General features: G+C 40.1%; 1 protein-coding gene across 1 annotated transcript in view; it reads right to left on the reverse strand.

Annotated features, from left to right (window-relative positions):
- The window catches only part of LOC117958903 (astrotactin-2-like), a 264011-nt gene that overhangs the window by 29104 nt on the left and 217510 nt on the right, over window positions 1-17397 (reverse strand). The window contains exons 18-19 of the mRNA XM_034895621.1: window positions 15057-15190; window positions 12214-12362 (exon numbers count right to left, since the gene is read on the reverse strand). Of these exons, the coding sequence (XP_034751512.1) occupies window positions 12214-12362; window positions 15057-15190 (283 nt within the window). The remainder of the gene's footprint in view (window positions 1-12213; window positions 12363-15056; window positions 15191-17397) is intronic.

Here is a 17397-nt window from a genome sequence, read left to right on the forward strand (position 1 = left end):
TCGAAGACTCATTTCTGATCTCCACAAACCAATGGGTGACGTCACTCATGCTCTGTCCATTTATATTAACGGTCTATGATATGTACATACAAAAAAATAAGTGATATTACAGGCATATGGGCCAAATGATGTCATAGCTGAACAACAGTAACCACAATTTGCAAATATTAATCATTTTTTGATTCTACATAATAAACACAATCAAATTGATCTCATTTATAGTCAAAATAAAAGTTCTTTCATGCACACAAAGGTGTAATCTTTTCTCATCAAATATAAATGTAGTGAACAACACAACAATTTACATCCCTATCTACCTCTGCTAGTGTTGATATTTATTGGCAACACGGTCCATGCCCTGCCTGTCCATCAGAATGTTGTGCCACACTGGTTCCAAAAACTGAGAATGATGTGGTTTGACAATGGACTAAATGATGTGCTGTTTGAAAAAAGGCTGAATGATGTGCTGTTTGATAATGGGCTGCCCTTGCCCTTTCTACATATTAAGATTGTTAGGTTATTGGTCAGTGCCTAATGGCCTCCTGGGTCCATGTCTACCATTTTGATGTGCCCCGTGTGTGGTCTGTTTTTACTGCCCCTGGTTCCCTTTACTGTGGCTTTGTCTCCTCTTGGGTCTGTACTTAGCACTAAGAATAGACATGTGGCTATTGGCTTGTGTCTTACAGTGATGCTGCACTTTACTGACTGGTTGGTGTGCACTGCCATCCTCCACCTGCTGTACCACAAGACTGGTGGGCTCTGATGGCTTCAGCTTGCTCTGTTAAATGTGTAGGAAGTAAGTAATTGTTGCTTGTCTCCAACACTGAGACCATCTTGTGCCAGCTTACTTTCCCAGTAAACCGGGTAGAATGAGTGCTATGTGGTGGTCATTCTTTGTGATTCCTCTGTATGATGACAGTCAGTCTAGACTGTAACTGGGAGTGCGTTATTTCACACTAGATAATAATAATAATAGAACAGATCGAGCTGTCGCAATATAACTCATAGTAAAGGTGGGGCCTGTACTATACTATAATACTTATTTTTGATTAACTAGTGCACTGCCCGTTGAAAATGTGCCTGTTTGCAACAGGTGCTTACTTGGCGCCATGCCTGTGGTATTCATCAAAACCAAATTGTTGACTTACAGGACCCAAAACCACTTTACATGCAAATTCACTGTATAGCCTACTACTGACTTACAGTGTAGGCTACTTCTACATTAGAGGAAATCATTGTACTACTGTATTTACTAGTGCTGTCAAATGATTAAAATATTTAATCACGTGGCTCACATGGAAATCAAGGCTCATTTAGCATTGATAAAAATGTGTGAAGTTGCAATTGTATTTGTCTGTTCTGTATGTTCAAAAATATAAAACAATAAAAAGTTGATTAAAAAAAGGAGCACAAAACAGTGAAAACAACCACTGGATGGGAAAAGGGTATTTTACAATAACTGAATGCACCACAAGGCTGGTGAGGCGAGGCTGAGTCTGTGTCAGCTACAGACTGTTGTTGGAATCCTCTCCAGTAAAATACAGACACGCGCGCGCACACACGCAAAGAGAGAGAGAGCGAGAGAGAAAGAGAGAGAGAGAGCGAGAGAGAAAGAAAGAGAGAGAGAGAGAGAGAGAGAGAGAGAGAAGAGAGAGAAGAGAGAGAGAGACCACCATATCTCTTGTGTCGGATCGTTATCAAATTTAACATTTCAGTAGAGGTGTTCATTTCCCTACAGGTTTAGTGGCTTGACAGTTTACAGTGAAAGAGGGGATTTTATTCGCAGGGGTGTTTTGGTGACTTAATTAACCCCATCCAGGGTGATGTATCCGCCTGGTTCAAGTCTGACATTTTCTCATAAGGAATAAGGAATAAACTCAGAGATTAGGCTACATTCTGCCAGCTCACAGCAATTTAACACAATTGCAGGAAAAGATTCCCCCCGCTGTTGTAAAGCGTTCTGCATGTGGCGTCTGCTGATGTGCAGGTTAACCTCCTCCCAAACACGGACAGACATATATACAGATACGTATTACTTTATAAGATAAATAGCCTGCCTATAAGTGGCATCATGCTCTGTCTGCATGTGTCCTCTGGTTGTGCTTTGCATGTGTGGGATTTTGAAACGTCCTGCAATTTGGGAATTGTTGTTTGTTTATTTAAAGTCAAAGAAAAACCAAAGTAGTGCTACTTTGCACTTTTTTTGTGGGTCTAGGGTTAGTCTGAGGTGTGTGTCACATTTTAGCTGCCAAAGCTGCGCTGCTCTCTGTCTCTGTTCCTCAGGGTGAGAGGGGGAGTGGCCAGCGGCTAGAGCTTTGTACCTGTCAAGTTTGAAATCCATCAGTTCGAGAGACATGCGAATTACACACTGACATACACAGTGACATACAGACCTTCTATCAGATTTTTAGGTGACATGTCACAGGGGCAAAATGAGAAAAATTACTCTATCAGCAGCAAAAAATAATTAGAATAGTCAATCAAATAAATCTATGAATTGTGATTGTTCCTGTGTAATGGAGAGAGCCATTCCATGAGAAAATATTTATTTCTACCACTTTAAGTGTTTGCAATTTCCCTGAATTGCAAAGTGAGACTAATCAATCCCATTATAATGCTTAAATGCATGTTAAATTGATTTTTAGCCAATACCAAATTCAACAAAAATCAAGTCCAGACCACCATGAGTCGTGCCAATGTTTCATGACATCATTATCCTTATTACTGATGGAGACACAATGCCTGGCCCTATACTATGATGATTGAAAAGGAAGGCACTGAGGGGCCGCATCCTCATGTTGTCTTAATTACAATTCCAGCACAAATCCATCAATGTATGTTAGAGGTTACATTAACTTACATTACTTGTCCATATCTGCATAAGGAACACAGAGGGAGTGTAATGGATACTGAGAGACAGAAAAACAAAAAAATGAAACCAGGAAAGTCTAGACCTATGGCAAAGAGAGAGAGACTAAAAATGTGTGTGTGAAGAGGCAAAATAGGAAAGGAAGCAAAAAGGGAATGCAGAAAGTCCTTGGCCCCCTGCCTGCAATCTGCAATCTGCTGATGGTGAGGATCGTGACGAGGAGGTGCACAGCGTCCATTTTTAGCGATGAGGTCATCTTTAATTAGCAAAACAAAGAGAGTCAGCTGTGTCACTCCAATCTGTTATCTGCACCCATGCTCAAGGACACCGTTTATCTCCATATAATTCAATCTCTTTGAATGAGGGCTTATTGATGCATTGAGGGGCATTCTTGGTCCCAACCAATAACGGAACTGTTACATAAATAGAGGTGGGGATACCGCTGATCACAGAAGAAACAGGGGACATGAGTAAAGTAGAAGTGTATGTGACAGAAGAGGAGACTAAAACAGAGGAAGATCCACATGTCATGTATCCCAATAAGCTGGTAGTGTGAGCTGGGAGCCAATTGGAACTAAAATAAGGGTAAAGATAAAATGGCTAATCTGTATCTCAATCAACAGTGCCAGCATGAGGTGACATCATTCCTGTGTAACCCTCTGCTGTCGTCTGCATCCCTCTTGCACTCCTACATTGTGATTTTTCTTTCCTCTCCTCTGACTTTTCTACTCATTCTTTGCCGTTTCTTCTCACATTCAATCACATTTGTTTAAATTCTCCGAATTCTCCAGGGAAATGATCCCTGCGTTTGGTTGTTCTCCGTGCCACAAAATCAGGTATCATAGAGCGGTGATGCAACGCAGACTCACAGGTTTTTAATTAGTGCTAAGTGTGTACATTTGTGTGAGAGTTGTGGGAAGCACAGTGCTACACTGATTAGCACATTCACAAAAAAGTGTTACCTCAGCAAAACTAGTGATTTAAGGACAAGCCGTGCAAATTGGCAGCTGACGAGACAATAGAGGGATTGTAAAAATGTGATGATGGAACCCAAAAGCATTCTTAATTCAGACAATAAGTAGTACTTTTGGTTAAACCTTTTATTAAACAAATTTCATAACATTGTAGGCCCCTTCTATTTTTGTTCTTCTTGGAACTCCCAGTGAGATAGACAGAAAAGAGACCTTACAGATATGGAATGACATGGTGTTGGTATGCCACTAATTAATCCCATACAGTCATAAGATATTCATTCAGGCTTAAAGTAGATGTTTTAGTGGTAAGGTTGATTAGCTGGCTATATTATGTTTAGGTAACAAAGTTGCCAAATCAAAATATCCTCAGAGGGTTGCTTTTGTAATCTGATCACAGGTTAAAAGGACATGCTCTAAATGTCAATTTAATATCATTTACACAACGTAGTTGCTAATCTATTTTGCTTTCTCGCTTATTTTTGGCTGTTGCAGGTATTAAAGCTACCTCAAGAGATGTTCTCACATTTGTCCATTTTAATGCTCTAATCAGATTTCTGAATATCATCCTCCATATCACAGCTGGTTGACTGTTTGCTGTAAAGGAATGCTGAGCCCCACAATAATACATCAGCACTGCCTATCTAACTTGCTTCTCTGTTAATGCTGTCTCTGCCTTGGTGTGCCATCTAGAGGCCTGTGTGAGGTCCAGTGATGTGGATCACTCATAACCATCACGGATGTGACGGATATCAGAAGAGGATAAGAAGCTTGTAAAATAAAGTTAACACGGGCCCTTAAGCTAGGAATGATTAGTCTGCAAGCTAGAGTATAGCACAGTACACAGAGCCTCTTAGGCCTTTCTTATAAACTGTCGTAGAAAAAATAACATAAATAATAATGAAATTAATAAAATTTCACATGATGGAAACATTCCCTTCTCCAGTAAAGGTACATAATGAAATCCACTGTAGTTCCACATTTTTTTGATTTATTTTGTGATTTATACATCACTGCTGAGTATATTTCCTTCATTAAGCAACCATAAAACCATTTTATTTGCTTTCTAAATGTGCACGCTAATATGTTTGTATAGATGCAGCTTCCAGTGAATCATCCAATACACAAGTAAATACTGTTTAGAGATAGTTTATAAGGAAAATCACGATTTACCTTGTAGTGTTGGTCACTTGGTCAAATCCTCAAATCACCTAATTATCATCCTCTGAGAATTTGCCAGCAAATTAGGATGAGTTATCATGTTTATAGACTGTGTATGTCCATTAAATCTCACTACTGCATCTGCTTTTTTTCTAGCCCTCGAATTCCCCCTATTGAAATGATTAACTGCCATCCGGGATGAACTCATTCTCACCTACTCTTCATCTCAGTGAGTCAGTGCCTCTCTTGCCTTCCTGGTATTGTAGGAACAGGTGATCCTTTTCTGTTTGTCCCATCTATACATCTGGCACTAGCCAAGTTCAGACTTCTACTATGCTAAACCACAGGACCTGGATCTTGGCAGCGATGGTGTCTGCAATAACCTCATCCTCACTGTTCCTCCGTGAGTAAGACAGGATGAATGTTGTAAATAAGACAACCACCAATGACGATGTGGCTGTTCTCGGCTCCCTGCATCACTCGCGTCCTGCACGCATGCCAACATGCTGTCTTAAGCATGTAGCCTCAGTGAGCTAACAGCAGATTTTCTTCATTCAATTTAAACACACTCCAAAACGGTATTTTTTAGCCTGCTTTGTTCACTGGATCTCTGTGAAGACATTTTGTATGGTTGCACTTTGGGCTTAGAGCTGGGCAATATGGAGAAAATCAGATGTCGCAATATTCTTGCCTCAATACTTTGATGTTGATATTGTGGTGATATTATAGGGTTAACAATAAGTTCTTTTTCACAACGAGATTTACGATGAATAATATTCAGTAATGTACAGTAGATATAATGAGTAAGTGGGTAAAGGTAAAAAGAATTCAAGCGCTAGAACAGTCTGGTAACACAGAAAATTACATCACTTTGCTGCAATGCACCCTTTAAAACCAGGAAAAGACAACACTTGAGCCATTTACGATATTACGATTTCCAAAATCTAAGTCTTATATCACAATATCGATATAATATCAATATATTGCCCAGCTCTACTACTTCAGCTATGAAGTGCCACGTTCCTGGGCAGGGATCCCTTGGCACAAACTTCCCAACACTAGATCATGCCTTCACTGCGCTCCCTCTCTCTTTATTCTTGTTTTTTTTTTATCTATTCAAGAGACTGTTGGATGTCACAGTGTCCCCACCTTCAACTTTGCAGAAAGGTGGGTCGATTGTTCTGAGCCAAGATGATCACAGCCTCTCAATGGAGCCGTCCTGGGTGTGTATCCCCCCACATTTATTAAGTACAATTTTGTTTGTGTGTTCATGATTGCTGACCCTGTGTGGCTAGCAGTTGTGTGTGCCTAATTCCCTGTGGCCCTACTGCATTGACAAATGCCCAGTGTGTGTGGAACAATGCTTGATTCTCTTCAGAGACCAGAAGCAGTGGTTGGCAGCATCCCTGTGTTCTACAGGGTAAGGTTGATGCTGATTATCATTGTAAAGAAATAATTGCCTTAGTGATGGCATCTCTGTATGATGACGAGGCTTCCCAACATGTCCTCTGAGTCGATAGAGCTTCTAAAAGAATACAGTATGTAGCCAAATATTAAAAAAAAAAAAGGTTATGAATTGCATACATGGGAATACAGGTGATACTTTATAAGCTGTCAACCTTGTGCTCCATGCTCGGCTTGGTCAGCATTTATTGTCTTGGCTTAAGAAAATATTTAAAAAGCCCAAAAAAAGCTATATCTGATTAGTTGGCCTGTTATTTAGTTTTTGTTTAGAACCGTTTCAAGGCAGAACCAAGGGTCAAAGCATAACACTTTGAAAAAAGCAGGGCCTAACATTCTCAAGTTATTTAAGGAATCTATACACTTTCCAGCTTCAGTGGTATACAGCAGAACAGAATAGCCGCATTTTTCATAAGGAGCCAGTGGGTTTCAGCAGTAGTTGGATTTAAGCAGTTGTCAGGACGTAACAAAGTTGGCAAGGTACATTTTGTCTCACATTCCTGAAAAAGGAAGTCTTTATTATATGGAAATGGGAGGCATGCAAGGGCCGAAGGGAGAGGTATGTGAAACTATAGTGTGTTATTTTTGTGTTTTTTCTTTAAGTGCCTGCAAGCAGATAACCTCTTGTGATTAACTGCTAATTTGAGCACTGTTCAATAAACCCTGGTGTATGTCAGTGTAGGTAAGGACACAAGAATAAATAAACGATATACTGGAGCCTGTTGATGCACTGTAGGTGTTAGTTTGGCACTGACAGCCATGGAAAACAACACCCACCGTCTCAGGGTTTCTGGTCAGGTCAAGCTGTTCCTGGTTATTCCATTTCACTACAAGGCATCTTTTCAATTCAAAACATTAAAATAATCGAAATTGCAACCAGTTAAAAAAGGTAAAAAATTGGGATGGTTCAGATGTTTTTCATATGAAGTGAATATATCTTTCCCATGCTTTACAGCCATGCATATCTGGGTCCAGACGTGGGCTGCCTGTAGAGCATCATGTCATAAGTGACAATAAACTGTATATGAACTAAGGGCTCAGGTGCTTGCACATCAAAGCAGCAAGGCTATCCTGCACTCACTGTTGACCTCAGAGGCAAGATTTGTGAGGGACCAGGGAGAAGCCTTCAAGAAAGGATAGCTTTTTTTTCTAAACAGCATTGATAAGTGGGGTGAGTTCAGGGCACAGGAGCCTGATAGTTTGTACAGATGTGAGAGAACCGGGGTAGTGCTACAAAACGACATGATCTCTCTAAAGCCTTCCTGACACAAAAAAGAGGTACAAAGACAATTGAAGAGAGAGGGAATGCTGAGAGATGTCAACAAAAGATGTAAAAAGTGATGTTTCAGGGGCCATGTGAAGGATGTTGGAAAGGTTGCAGGAAGCAATGCTGGTGGAAAAAAAGAGCATGATATCTTGACACGTTAATCTCTTCTTTATAATCTCAATTTATTTTGCTCCTTGCTTTCCCTTTCAGGTCATTACTTTTTAAGTAAAGACTAGTGCTGTCACTTGAATGTGTTATTAACAGCGTAAAAGTAAACCCATTTTAACGGCGTCAATGTTTTGTATTTTTTTCACCCTTTTATTGATGTACAGTGATACACTGTGTGAGAGATTATTAGCTCCAAGTGAGAAGGTTACGTGTGAAATTGAACAGTACAGTAGGCTATATGCCAATATTGTTTTCAATAAAAAATGTTTCCACAAAGCAAGCCAATCCCCTTTTCCATGTTGATAAGAGCATTAAAATGAGAAAAGAAAATATGAGAAAAAGAGAAATCAAGGGTTATATTGTATAGATAAAAATGTGTGATTAATTTCAATTAATTGCGAGTTAACTATGACATTAATGTGATTAATCACAATTAAATATTTAAATAATTTGAAAGCACAAGAAAAGACACAACTTGAAATCAACCTGTCCTGGCCTATGTGGGCATAGTGTCCTTTTGTGTTAACAGCCAAATATGATTGTTATGTAATGAATGATGAAGAATTTGTGATACAAGCCAAGGTACACTGAGCAAGCAATTGACGAATTGCAACTAGAGGCCGAGGCAGCATTAGAAATAGTCAGTGGTTTCTCTTTACACCACCCACCATAGTGATGGAGGGGATAACTTAAGAACGCAGCTTCAAAAAACACACTTAGACTTCTTCATGACTTTTCCACTCAGCACTGATGCCTACTGAATGAAAATACGCAGCTCCATGTTATGAACCAAGGCATAATATCATTTCTATAATTTACATAAAGCAAGAGGGAGTCAGATTAGCATCATTTATGAATATTAGTTTAGAAGAAGATACCATTCACTAAGGATTTTCAAGGACTCCATGATTGCATCCAATCATGCAGGAAGCTGGTACGGATAAAAAACCCGAGCCAAAAGGGTGGCATATTACGTATTTTGAATCTGCCTATTAACATGGATAAAACTGTCACCCAGCTTGTGAAAATAATAAATAGATTCCAAAACAGATCCAACTCATATGTAGTGATAACTGGAAATGGCAATGGGAGATTTGGAGGTTTTAAAAAACAACTTATGGTGATGAATTTGTGAATGAACCTTACACTGCTGATGTTGCTAGGGAGTTTAATGTCTCAGTTTATCGAGTGAATCAACAAAGATACAATCCCAAACTGTACACAACCATTAACTAATATGGTATATATCTTTATATTCTAACCTGGATATATGTGCACACACCCCAATTAAAAATATGCAGACACAACTTTAATTGATAACACACTCCCTAATGAAGTTGACCTGTAATCCATTTTTTTAATAAGGCTGCTTGGATAGACCTGCAACAAAGCAACAACAGTATAAAAGCAGGTAGCAGACATTGTTCTCCCAATTAGATTAATAAAAAAAAAAAAACCAAGACCAATTTATTCTCCTTGTCAAATGACCTTAACAATATCTATCTCAGGAGGGATACAGTATCCTCTCCTATCCTAGTCTAGACAGCACTGACATCGACACATGGCTTTGGGAATCTAGTGAGAGCTGCTTCCAAGTGTGTACATCTCCACACTCACTCTCTGTCTGCCATCTGTATGAGTGTACACATCTCTGAATGTGTGCGCTTTGTGTGTGTGACTCATGCTCAGCATGGCAGTGTCTGTGTGTGGCTGTCTGTTTATCTTTCCTCTCTCGCAGACACCAGCCAGAAGCAGTGTTTCAACTTGGCAATAGATGTGGATGCAGCCTCAGCTAAATCCCATCCCCTGGATGCAGGTGGTGCTCTTAGTACTGATGGTGTTGTTGATGGTCAAAGTCCCATCTCTCCATCACACCAGGTTCTTGATCTGTGTCTCATCTGCCTTCTGATTTCAGTGGCAATGTCCATTGAACTTTATTTTAATTTTTGGCCCACCACATATTATAGCCAAGGCATTTCTCGCTTGACCTGGTCTGCCCAAATATTTCCTTTTTTGAATAAAATTTTAATATTTACTCATCTTTTTTGCTAATTTTATATTTTCCTCTTTCGTTCTAGGCTAGACTACCCAATGCTCCAGATTGAGCTCTGAAAGGAAATTAAAATGTTGTTTGTACTGTATTCAAAACGTACTACTGTGATTAGCTGTGAGCACTGCTGGCACTGCTCAGTCTTGTTTGACATCTAACTGAGGGAGTTCATGAGTTGTTAAAATGGTGCAATTCGATCACATGAAAATGTCTTGTTTTCCATAATATTCTCCCTTTAAAATCAAATCTGAACACCTTACACTGCTCTGTATTGCCAAATAAAAGCCCCAACTAAGCTTTGGAACAGGGCTTTTCCTTACAATTGCCTAGATTGTCAAATACGGTTTACTGTAAATCAGCCGAATAATCCTTTAGCGTGTATCTACCCTTAAATGTTGGAGAAGAAGGCTTGACTGCAAGCTCACTGGTTCAAATCATCACACAGTCTTGGAAAATATGAACAGGGAAAATGAATGAGAAACATGAAAACCACCAAGATGCCCCCGGGCAAAGTATTTATCCCACAACTCTCCATAAGAGCTGCTCAGTGGCCAATGATTATAAGACTTGTTTCTCTGGTTTTAACATTCAAGGGAATTTGTGTGCGTGTGTGCGTGATGTGTGTGTGTGTGTGCGTGCGTGCGTGCGTGCGTGCGTGCGTGCGTGCGTGTCTGCGTGTGTGTGTGTGTGTGTGTGTGTGCGTCCTTGCATGCATGTTTCTGTGAAAGTCAAGAAGAGCAATGCTGAGAAAAAAGCATCAGGAATGACTGAGCTTTGGAGCATTTGATGAGTTTGTTACTTTGTATCCACAAGGTGAGGAGGGATAAACTGGACTTCTTATTTATCTCATTTTAGGATATTATTATACAGACTTCTATTTTCCCTGTAAGCGCCTCAAAAATGGTCCTTAAATGAAAAGCCAGCAGTGGGTGCAGGGAGTACAAATCCATAATTTTGAAATAAGTCAGAGTAAGTGTGAGAAAATGACACTTTGGCTTTTATATGCTGAGCCCAGAGAACAAGATCTCATCATTTTGAGAGGTCATTATTATTTCATAAATTGATCCTTTCAATACCTTCCAAGTTTGTATCAGTGATCTTTTCCCCCCGTTTTGTGAGTAGTTGCAGTTGTCAGGATTCACATTGGAAGTGGCAGCTATGCATATGTGAGTGTCCTGCAAATTAACATAACCTACTTCTCTCTAACACACATTTTAATGCACTCACTCATAAGTTAGATATATGCTAGATCTTCCAATCTGTATCATACTGTCTGTTACTACATAATTTATAGTGGTGACTGGCACATAGCAGAGTGAGTCGCCCACACCATCTGCCCTTGCCTACCTCACCTCTGCCAGCAGCATGCCTGTGTCTAGCTGCCTGTATCCTCTCCTCGCTTGCTGGTGCCCACGCTTCATCAGCACTCCTCCCAAGGGTGATGGATGGCCTGTCCATAGTTCCCAATGACTAAAACCGGCTTCTTCCAGACCACCTCGTTTCTCCAATATTATTAAATTCCTTCCTATCAACCTTCCTCTGACTCACCCCAGCCCGTCCTCACAACCATGACCACTGCTCTAGCCGTACGGCACAATGGTCAGCACCATTTATGGCAGTTGATAAATTGCCCTATGTCATCTTCTCATATCTTCAGTCTAAGCCCTTCCTTCTGTGTTGTATCCAGACCAAAACTTTAACCTCATTCCCGTAAATTGTAATTTCAACTCTTTATCAAGTCATTAAATATCGTAGTTATTAACCACTGCAATCGTGTGCTTAGCGGATGCTTGATTTAAACATTGGGAATTGTGTAATTTTCTTTCTATTTGCAGCTAAAACATGCTGTGAAACTTTCCAAAATTCAGCAAGTCACAAGGCTATTACAGAACTAACAGACAATATACTGTAAAGTCTCTATTCCAATATACCAACATCTGTTTATCTGTTTCAACATCTGTGGACAGTGGAGGGAAACCCATATGTGGTGCTAACCACTGTCACCCAAAAGAGCTAGTGAAACCACCAAAATGATAATCATAGAGAAATTATTCTCTTTCTCAGTACTTTTTTTGTGTAACTATCAGTATGTTTGTAAAAAAGTGTGCATGTTTGTGGCATGAAGGAGTAAGTTTTAAACAGAAGTCTTTATAAAACTGTCTGATGATTAAAAAGCCAACAAAAAAGTTCACTTCATATCATAGTATTGAAATATGTAAAGATAGAAAATGTACATCAACTCAAGCTTGTTATTGAGTTTTTCTACCTGTGTAGACCTCGGCCTCCGAAGGATCCTCCACTCGTTTATGCTGGATGATGTAGTCGGAAACTTTGCAGCCAATCAGAGGCTCCACATCCATCCACTCCAGGGCCACCATTGTGCTTGAGGGCTCCAAGTAAGGAGCTAGGCGCAAACTGATGGAAGCAACATAGAGCGGGCAAGGTTCAACACATGGAAATAAAATAAATATCAACAATGAGATTAAAAGGTTACCACAAACGTTTGTTGCCCTCATTTTATTATTTATTTATTTTAAATCAAACTGAGTGTGCAAAGTATGGACCTACACCTATAGATAAGTAGGAATCTCATGTGTTCATTGTTATGTTAAAGTGGAGACTGTCACACCTCTGCATATCCAGTATCTCATTGGACAACAGGATGGCAAACAGCAGCTTTGAACAAAACAGCATTCTGATGCCACCTGTTCTCCAGAAGTGTTCCCTGTGCAGTTTTTCCTCTTTAATCCTTAAAAAGAGATAAAAGACCAATATTTCCATTGTTCCTGCCCTCCAGCTCTGTCTTTGACAATGGCTGAGAGAGGTAGGTTATCCCACTTTCATAAAAAGCGTGCCAATCGGATTCATCCTCACAGACATTAATATGTACAGCAGGTTTTTACTGGCCCTAGACTCCAGCTAGCCAGAGTTGGAGATCTGGCTGCTGCAGCAACTCTTCACTGTTTTTGTGCCTGCAAGGCTGGGCCAAGGGAAAGCCTGACCAAAACTCTGGTTGTGGCACCACGCCTGTCCTCTCCAATTCCCCAACCACAGTCCAAAAACAAAACAATACCAAAACCATTATAAAAGCATTTCAAACTACTTGTGCAATATTTCTGCAACATATTTTTGGTAAAGTACAGCTAAAGAGTTAAAGGGTATATACCATTATTTTCAACCTGGACCTTATTTTTTCATGTTTTTGTGTCTAAGTGACTGATGGGAACAAAAATCTTTGAAACTGGACCAGTATTAAGCGAGATCGCTGCAGTCGGCAGCAGCAAAACAACCTACAATGTAAGTTAATAAGGTAATATTGTCTAGCTTGTAATTACCTTCACAGAAGTGCTCGGATTAATTTTCTAAGTCTCTGAAAACATTATGGAAAGGATCCCTTCAGAGATAGACCTTTAAAACCTATTTGAGACCTTTGAACAGCTCTGAGGTTGCTAGCGCTAAACCCACCAGACTCCAAGCAATACTTTGAGCGTGTAGAGCCAACATATAGTCACACCTAAATTGGTCAACTATGTATTTATCTCAACCAAAACTAGAGTTGTGATGGTTGGACAAGTGGAAAAATGACCCAAAACAGCTTTTCATAGCTTTATTCTGTTTCTGTCGACTTCAAATGAAGTGTATTTTACAAAGCTAACATTACTGTTTATTTACATGGAAATATTGCCAACCAGAGTGGTGGGTTTAGCAAATGCAATTTTGCGGAGTTTTTATGTTTAAAAAAAGGATATTACTCTGACAGAAAGGTTGACTTCCTTAGAAATAATTACCATAATGTTGTCAGACACTTAAAATATGAATCTGAGTCCATCAGTGGCAAAACAAGCACTTTTATGAAGGTAAATACAAGCTGACTCCAAGGTAGACAAATAACGGCAGTTACTCTTTAAGACCAATCTCTACACAAGGTCCATTTAGTACATTATTGTTTAATATTCGGTGGAGTTTTTGATCACATCACATATTCTTTATCGGCATATGGAGTTTGCCTAATTTTTGTAGAATTGTATGTATTATAACACTATGACTTCAAGTCAACAGTAACAGTGTTGGACGGTGAGGTGATTTTGACGTGGTGGCCACAGTCGGAATTGTCATTACAAAATAAACTGTAAAAAGAGGATTTGATTTTTCTTTCCCAAAACACACCAAAATTACTATTTGCATTATTACAACTGGGCCATTTGTCCATCAGTCTGTCTGTTAGAGTTTGTCTAAATGATGGGTTACACCTTTCCAATTGACGATGCCACTGAAATCTAACCATGTTGTTAGTACTATTATTTGTGTTAATGTCCCATTGTACTATCATTTTTAGTGTTGTTTAAATGTGAACAAAAGTTTTAATTTAATTGGTCCAAAATCAAAATATTTGTCTAATTGGCTAAGATTGGCTTCTATCTCTGGCATCAAATTTGTTACAGCATTTCCGCCACATGGTGTGGAATTCATGAAATTGAGAAAGCAGAAATTACTAAAACAAACCAAGCAAAACTAACAAACTAAAACAGTTGGTTATACTTATTAACATGGGGAAGACCTTAGCAAAGAAAATCGTCACATTGGTTGCAAATGTTAGATCTTGCATTAGGTCTTGGACCAGAATCCTCTTTTACAGTTAGACTACTGTACTGTATATGTTATCCTTGTTAAGCTTTGCTTGTTTCTTCTAGAGTTTGTGCCAATAAAGGTTGCCCCTCGTTCACTCTAAAATACAATATAATAATAGGCATAATTTTATTTTCATTCTTTAATTAAATGCTTTTATTGTAGCCTTTTGAACTGAATTGTTGCACTTTCAACTTTCTGTTTCTCTTTAAAATTTCTTAAGGCAACAAAAGTTGGGGTGGATGACTCAAGAGTCTTATAAGGACACCTTGAATAAAAGCATGTTCTGTTCAGAGGGGTGTAAGGGCTGACTGACAGCTATTAAAACTTGGGACTGTGCTTGTGTCTACAATTTTCTCAAGTGCCCAAGGAGTTGGAGGAGACAGGTATGTGTAAGTGTGTGCATGTCCATTTGCATATGTGAGTGTGCCTCCAATGTGTGTGCAAGAATTCCTAGGTGTCATAGTGTCACCGCACACTTACATTGGTTGCCTGAGGGGACTGCAGTTAGGCAGGCCATCTTTGCTGAAGGCATTCAGGTCACAGCGACACCAGTTATCAATGACATCGCCCTTTCCAGCACACCAGTATGAGCTCATTGTGGCACTCTTGAAGGCCTGTAAAGGGTAACAGGTGAGAGAAATGCAATTATCTCTTAGAACATGCGCTCCCAGTCCATCTATGCTTACCCCACCCCCATCCCGTCCACCCTTTTAACCAGTGCTCTCCATATCTCAGCACACACCTCGTTGTACTTCTGTCCCTATGACGACTCCTCATTGACTAAATTCATTTTCTTTTCCCCATCCCCTAAAATTAACCGTCAACACCAATGTAACAAACCTCGGCCTTACCATGATGGACGGATGAGGACTTTCCAGAATGACGTATGTCTGAATGTCTAGAACTTCAAAACAGGTCTAACAAAGATAGAAGGATGGGTACACATGCACACACCCACACACATACACAAAGAGTGACCTTTTCATACCACCGTTCCAATTACCAGAAGGCAGGAACATCTTACTAACATTGACAAGCTTACACTGCGATATCATAGATGTACTGTGACTTTTATGATGGAGGTGTGAAAGCTGTCACACTCCCCACCTCCTCCATTCTATGTGATGTTTGTGTGCGGATCTGTCTGTGTCGATGTTGGGCTGTCTGTGAAGGAGATAGGGGAGAGGGAGGGGAGGAGTGGAGGTGGGGCGTTGCTAGGAGATGACATCATCTCCTAACATTTCCTTGTGCTGCTTCATTAACGGGCGAAAGAAAAATCTAAGGCAGAAGCTCGGTCATCCTCTAAAAGGCAGCAAAATGCCAATATAACCGTCAAAGCAATAAAATATCATGTCAGGGCTTTCCCTAAAGCCACAGGCATGATAGAGAGTGAGTTCAAGGGAGTTCGCAAGCACTGTGGCTCCCCCTGACACACTAAGGATCAATGGAGCACTCAGTTATTTATGGGCTCTAACTGGTTGGCAGTGCTGCCTCATTCAGACTTTAGAGATGTGCTTGATCATGGTCACATAAATAGGACACTGGAAACATGCAGAAACATTATCACTGTACTAGGCATCCAAAAAAAGCAGAGAGAAACCGGTTCTTTGTTCCAGTACACCATGACATTTACTTATCCCAAAGCAAAAGCAACGGATGAGACCACACACATCTTTCAGACAACTGCAAACATGCAGTATGTACACATGGGAACATGCATAACATGCATATTTACACAGACAGATTTCTGCAGTGTGTTGATTACTGGAAGTGACATTTGAGATGACTTTGGGCATAGTTCTGACCAGACTTTTTGGCCACAAAAGAGTCAGGGTATGCACTCAGAAGCTGATGTTAGCATTTCCACAACACAACATTGTTAGCTGTAAAGGAGGCTCAACAGTCTTTCAGGGGAACTGACTTCTTCCAATACCACTTGCTTTCAATCAAGGCATAGAATCTTGTGAGTGAAAGTGACCTAAATGAGCAGCAGAGTAAGACAGAGTGGGAAAAAAGAGGCTGGAGAAACCAAAGGAAATAGAACAGAAAAAAGTAACAAGGGGGTGAAAAAAAAAGAGACTCACAAATCTCAAAGCAGGTGGGACAGGATCAGGATCATTCAGCAGTGAAGGCATCCCCATTTTTTTTTTATCCTGCAACACAAGCCCCTCTAAATGAGCATGCTGAATGAGCAATTATTATAGGGGGTAGTCAAGCACTGTAATCAATGGCCATGTAATAAACCCCATGAAAACCAAAAAAGGGGAAAAAGGTAATTACATTTATCCCCCCTTGCCTTAACCCATGTGGTTAACTGCTGCCAGAAAACAACAGCAGCAGGGGTCTTGCCACCTCATGTCAATAGGAAGCAGGGCACAGACAAAGGCAACAAGAAAAACATGGACTCAAGGTCTATGCACGCACACAGACTAGACAAATATGAGAAATGAGAAATAACCTCCGCTGCTAGGGGCAAAAGAGAGAAAGACCACAGGACCGCCTTGCGTTTACCACCACCCATATGTGTTTGCACGCTTGATTGCATGGCTGCACATGTGAAAAATAGACAATGCGATTACCGGCATGTTTATGTTTGAAGAGTAATGCAAGCCAGTCTCCACTGGGTAAACAGGGAATCTAATTGTGGTTTAGAGAATAAGGTGGGGGGTTGTGTGAGGGGCACAGGAGGTAAAGCAGAGATGAGGATTTAGAGAAAAGCAAGAAAAAGTGATAGCTAATACAAGTAAAGTGACATGTCAATTGGGTGGCCGTGAAGAGAGTAATATGTCCGGCTGGTGCAGGTAATAAAAAGGCTTAGGTC

Source organism: Etheostoma cragini, chromosome 16 (genome assembly GCF_013103735.1).
Source record: "Etheostoma cragini isolate CJK2018 chromosome 16, CSU_Ecrag_1.0, whole genome shotgun sequence".
In the NCBI taxonomy this organism is placed as follows: Eukaryota; Metazoa; Chordata; class Actinopteri; order Perciformes; family Percidae; genus Etheostoma; species Etheostoma cragini.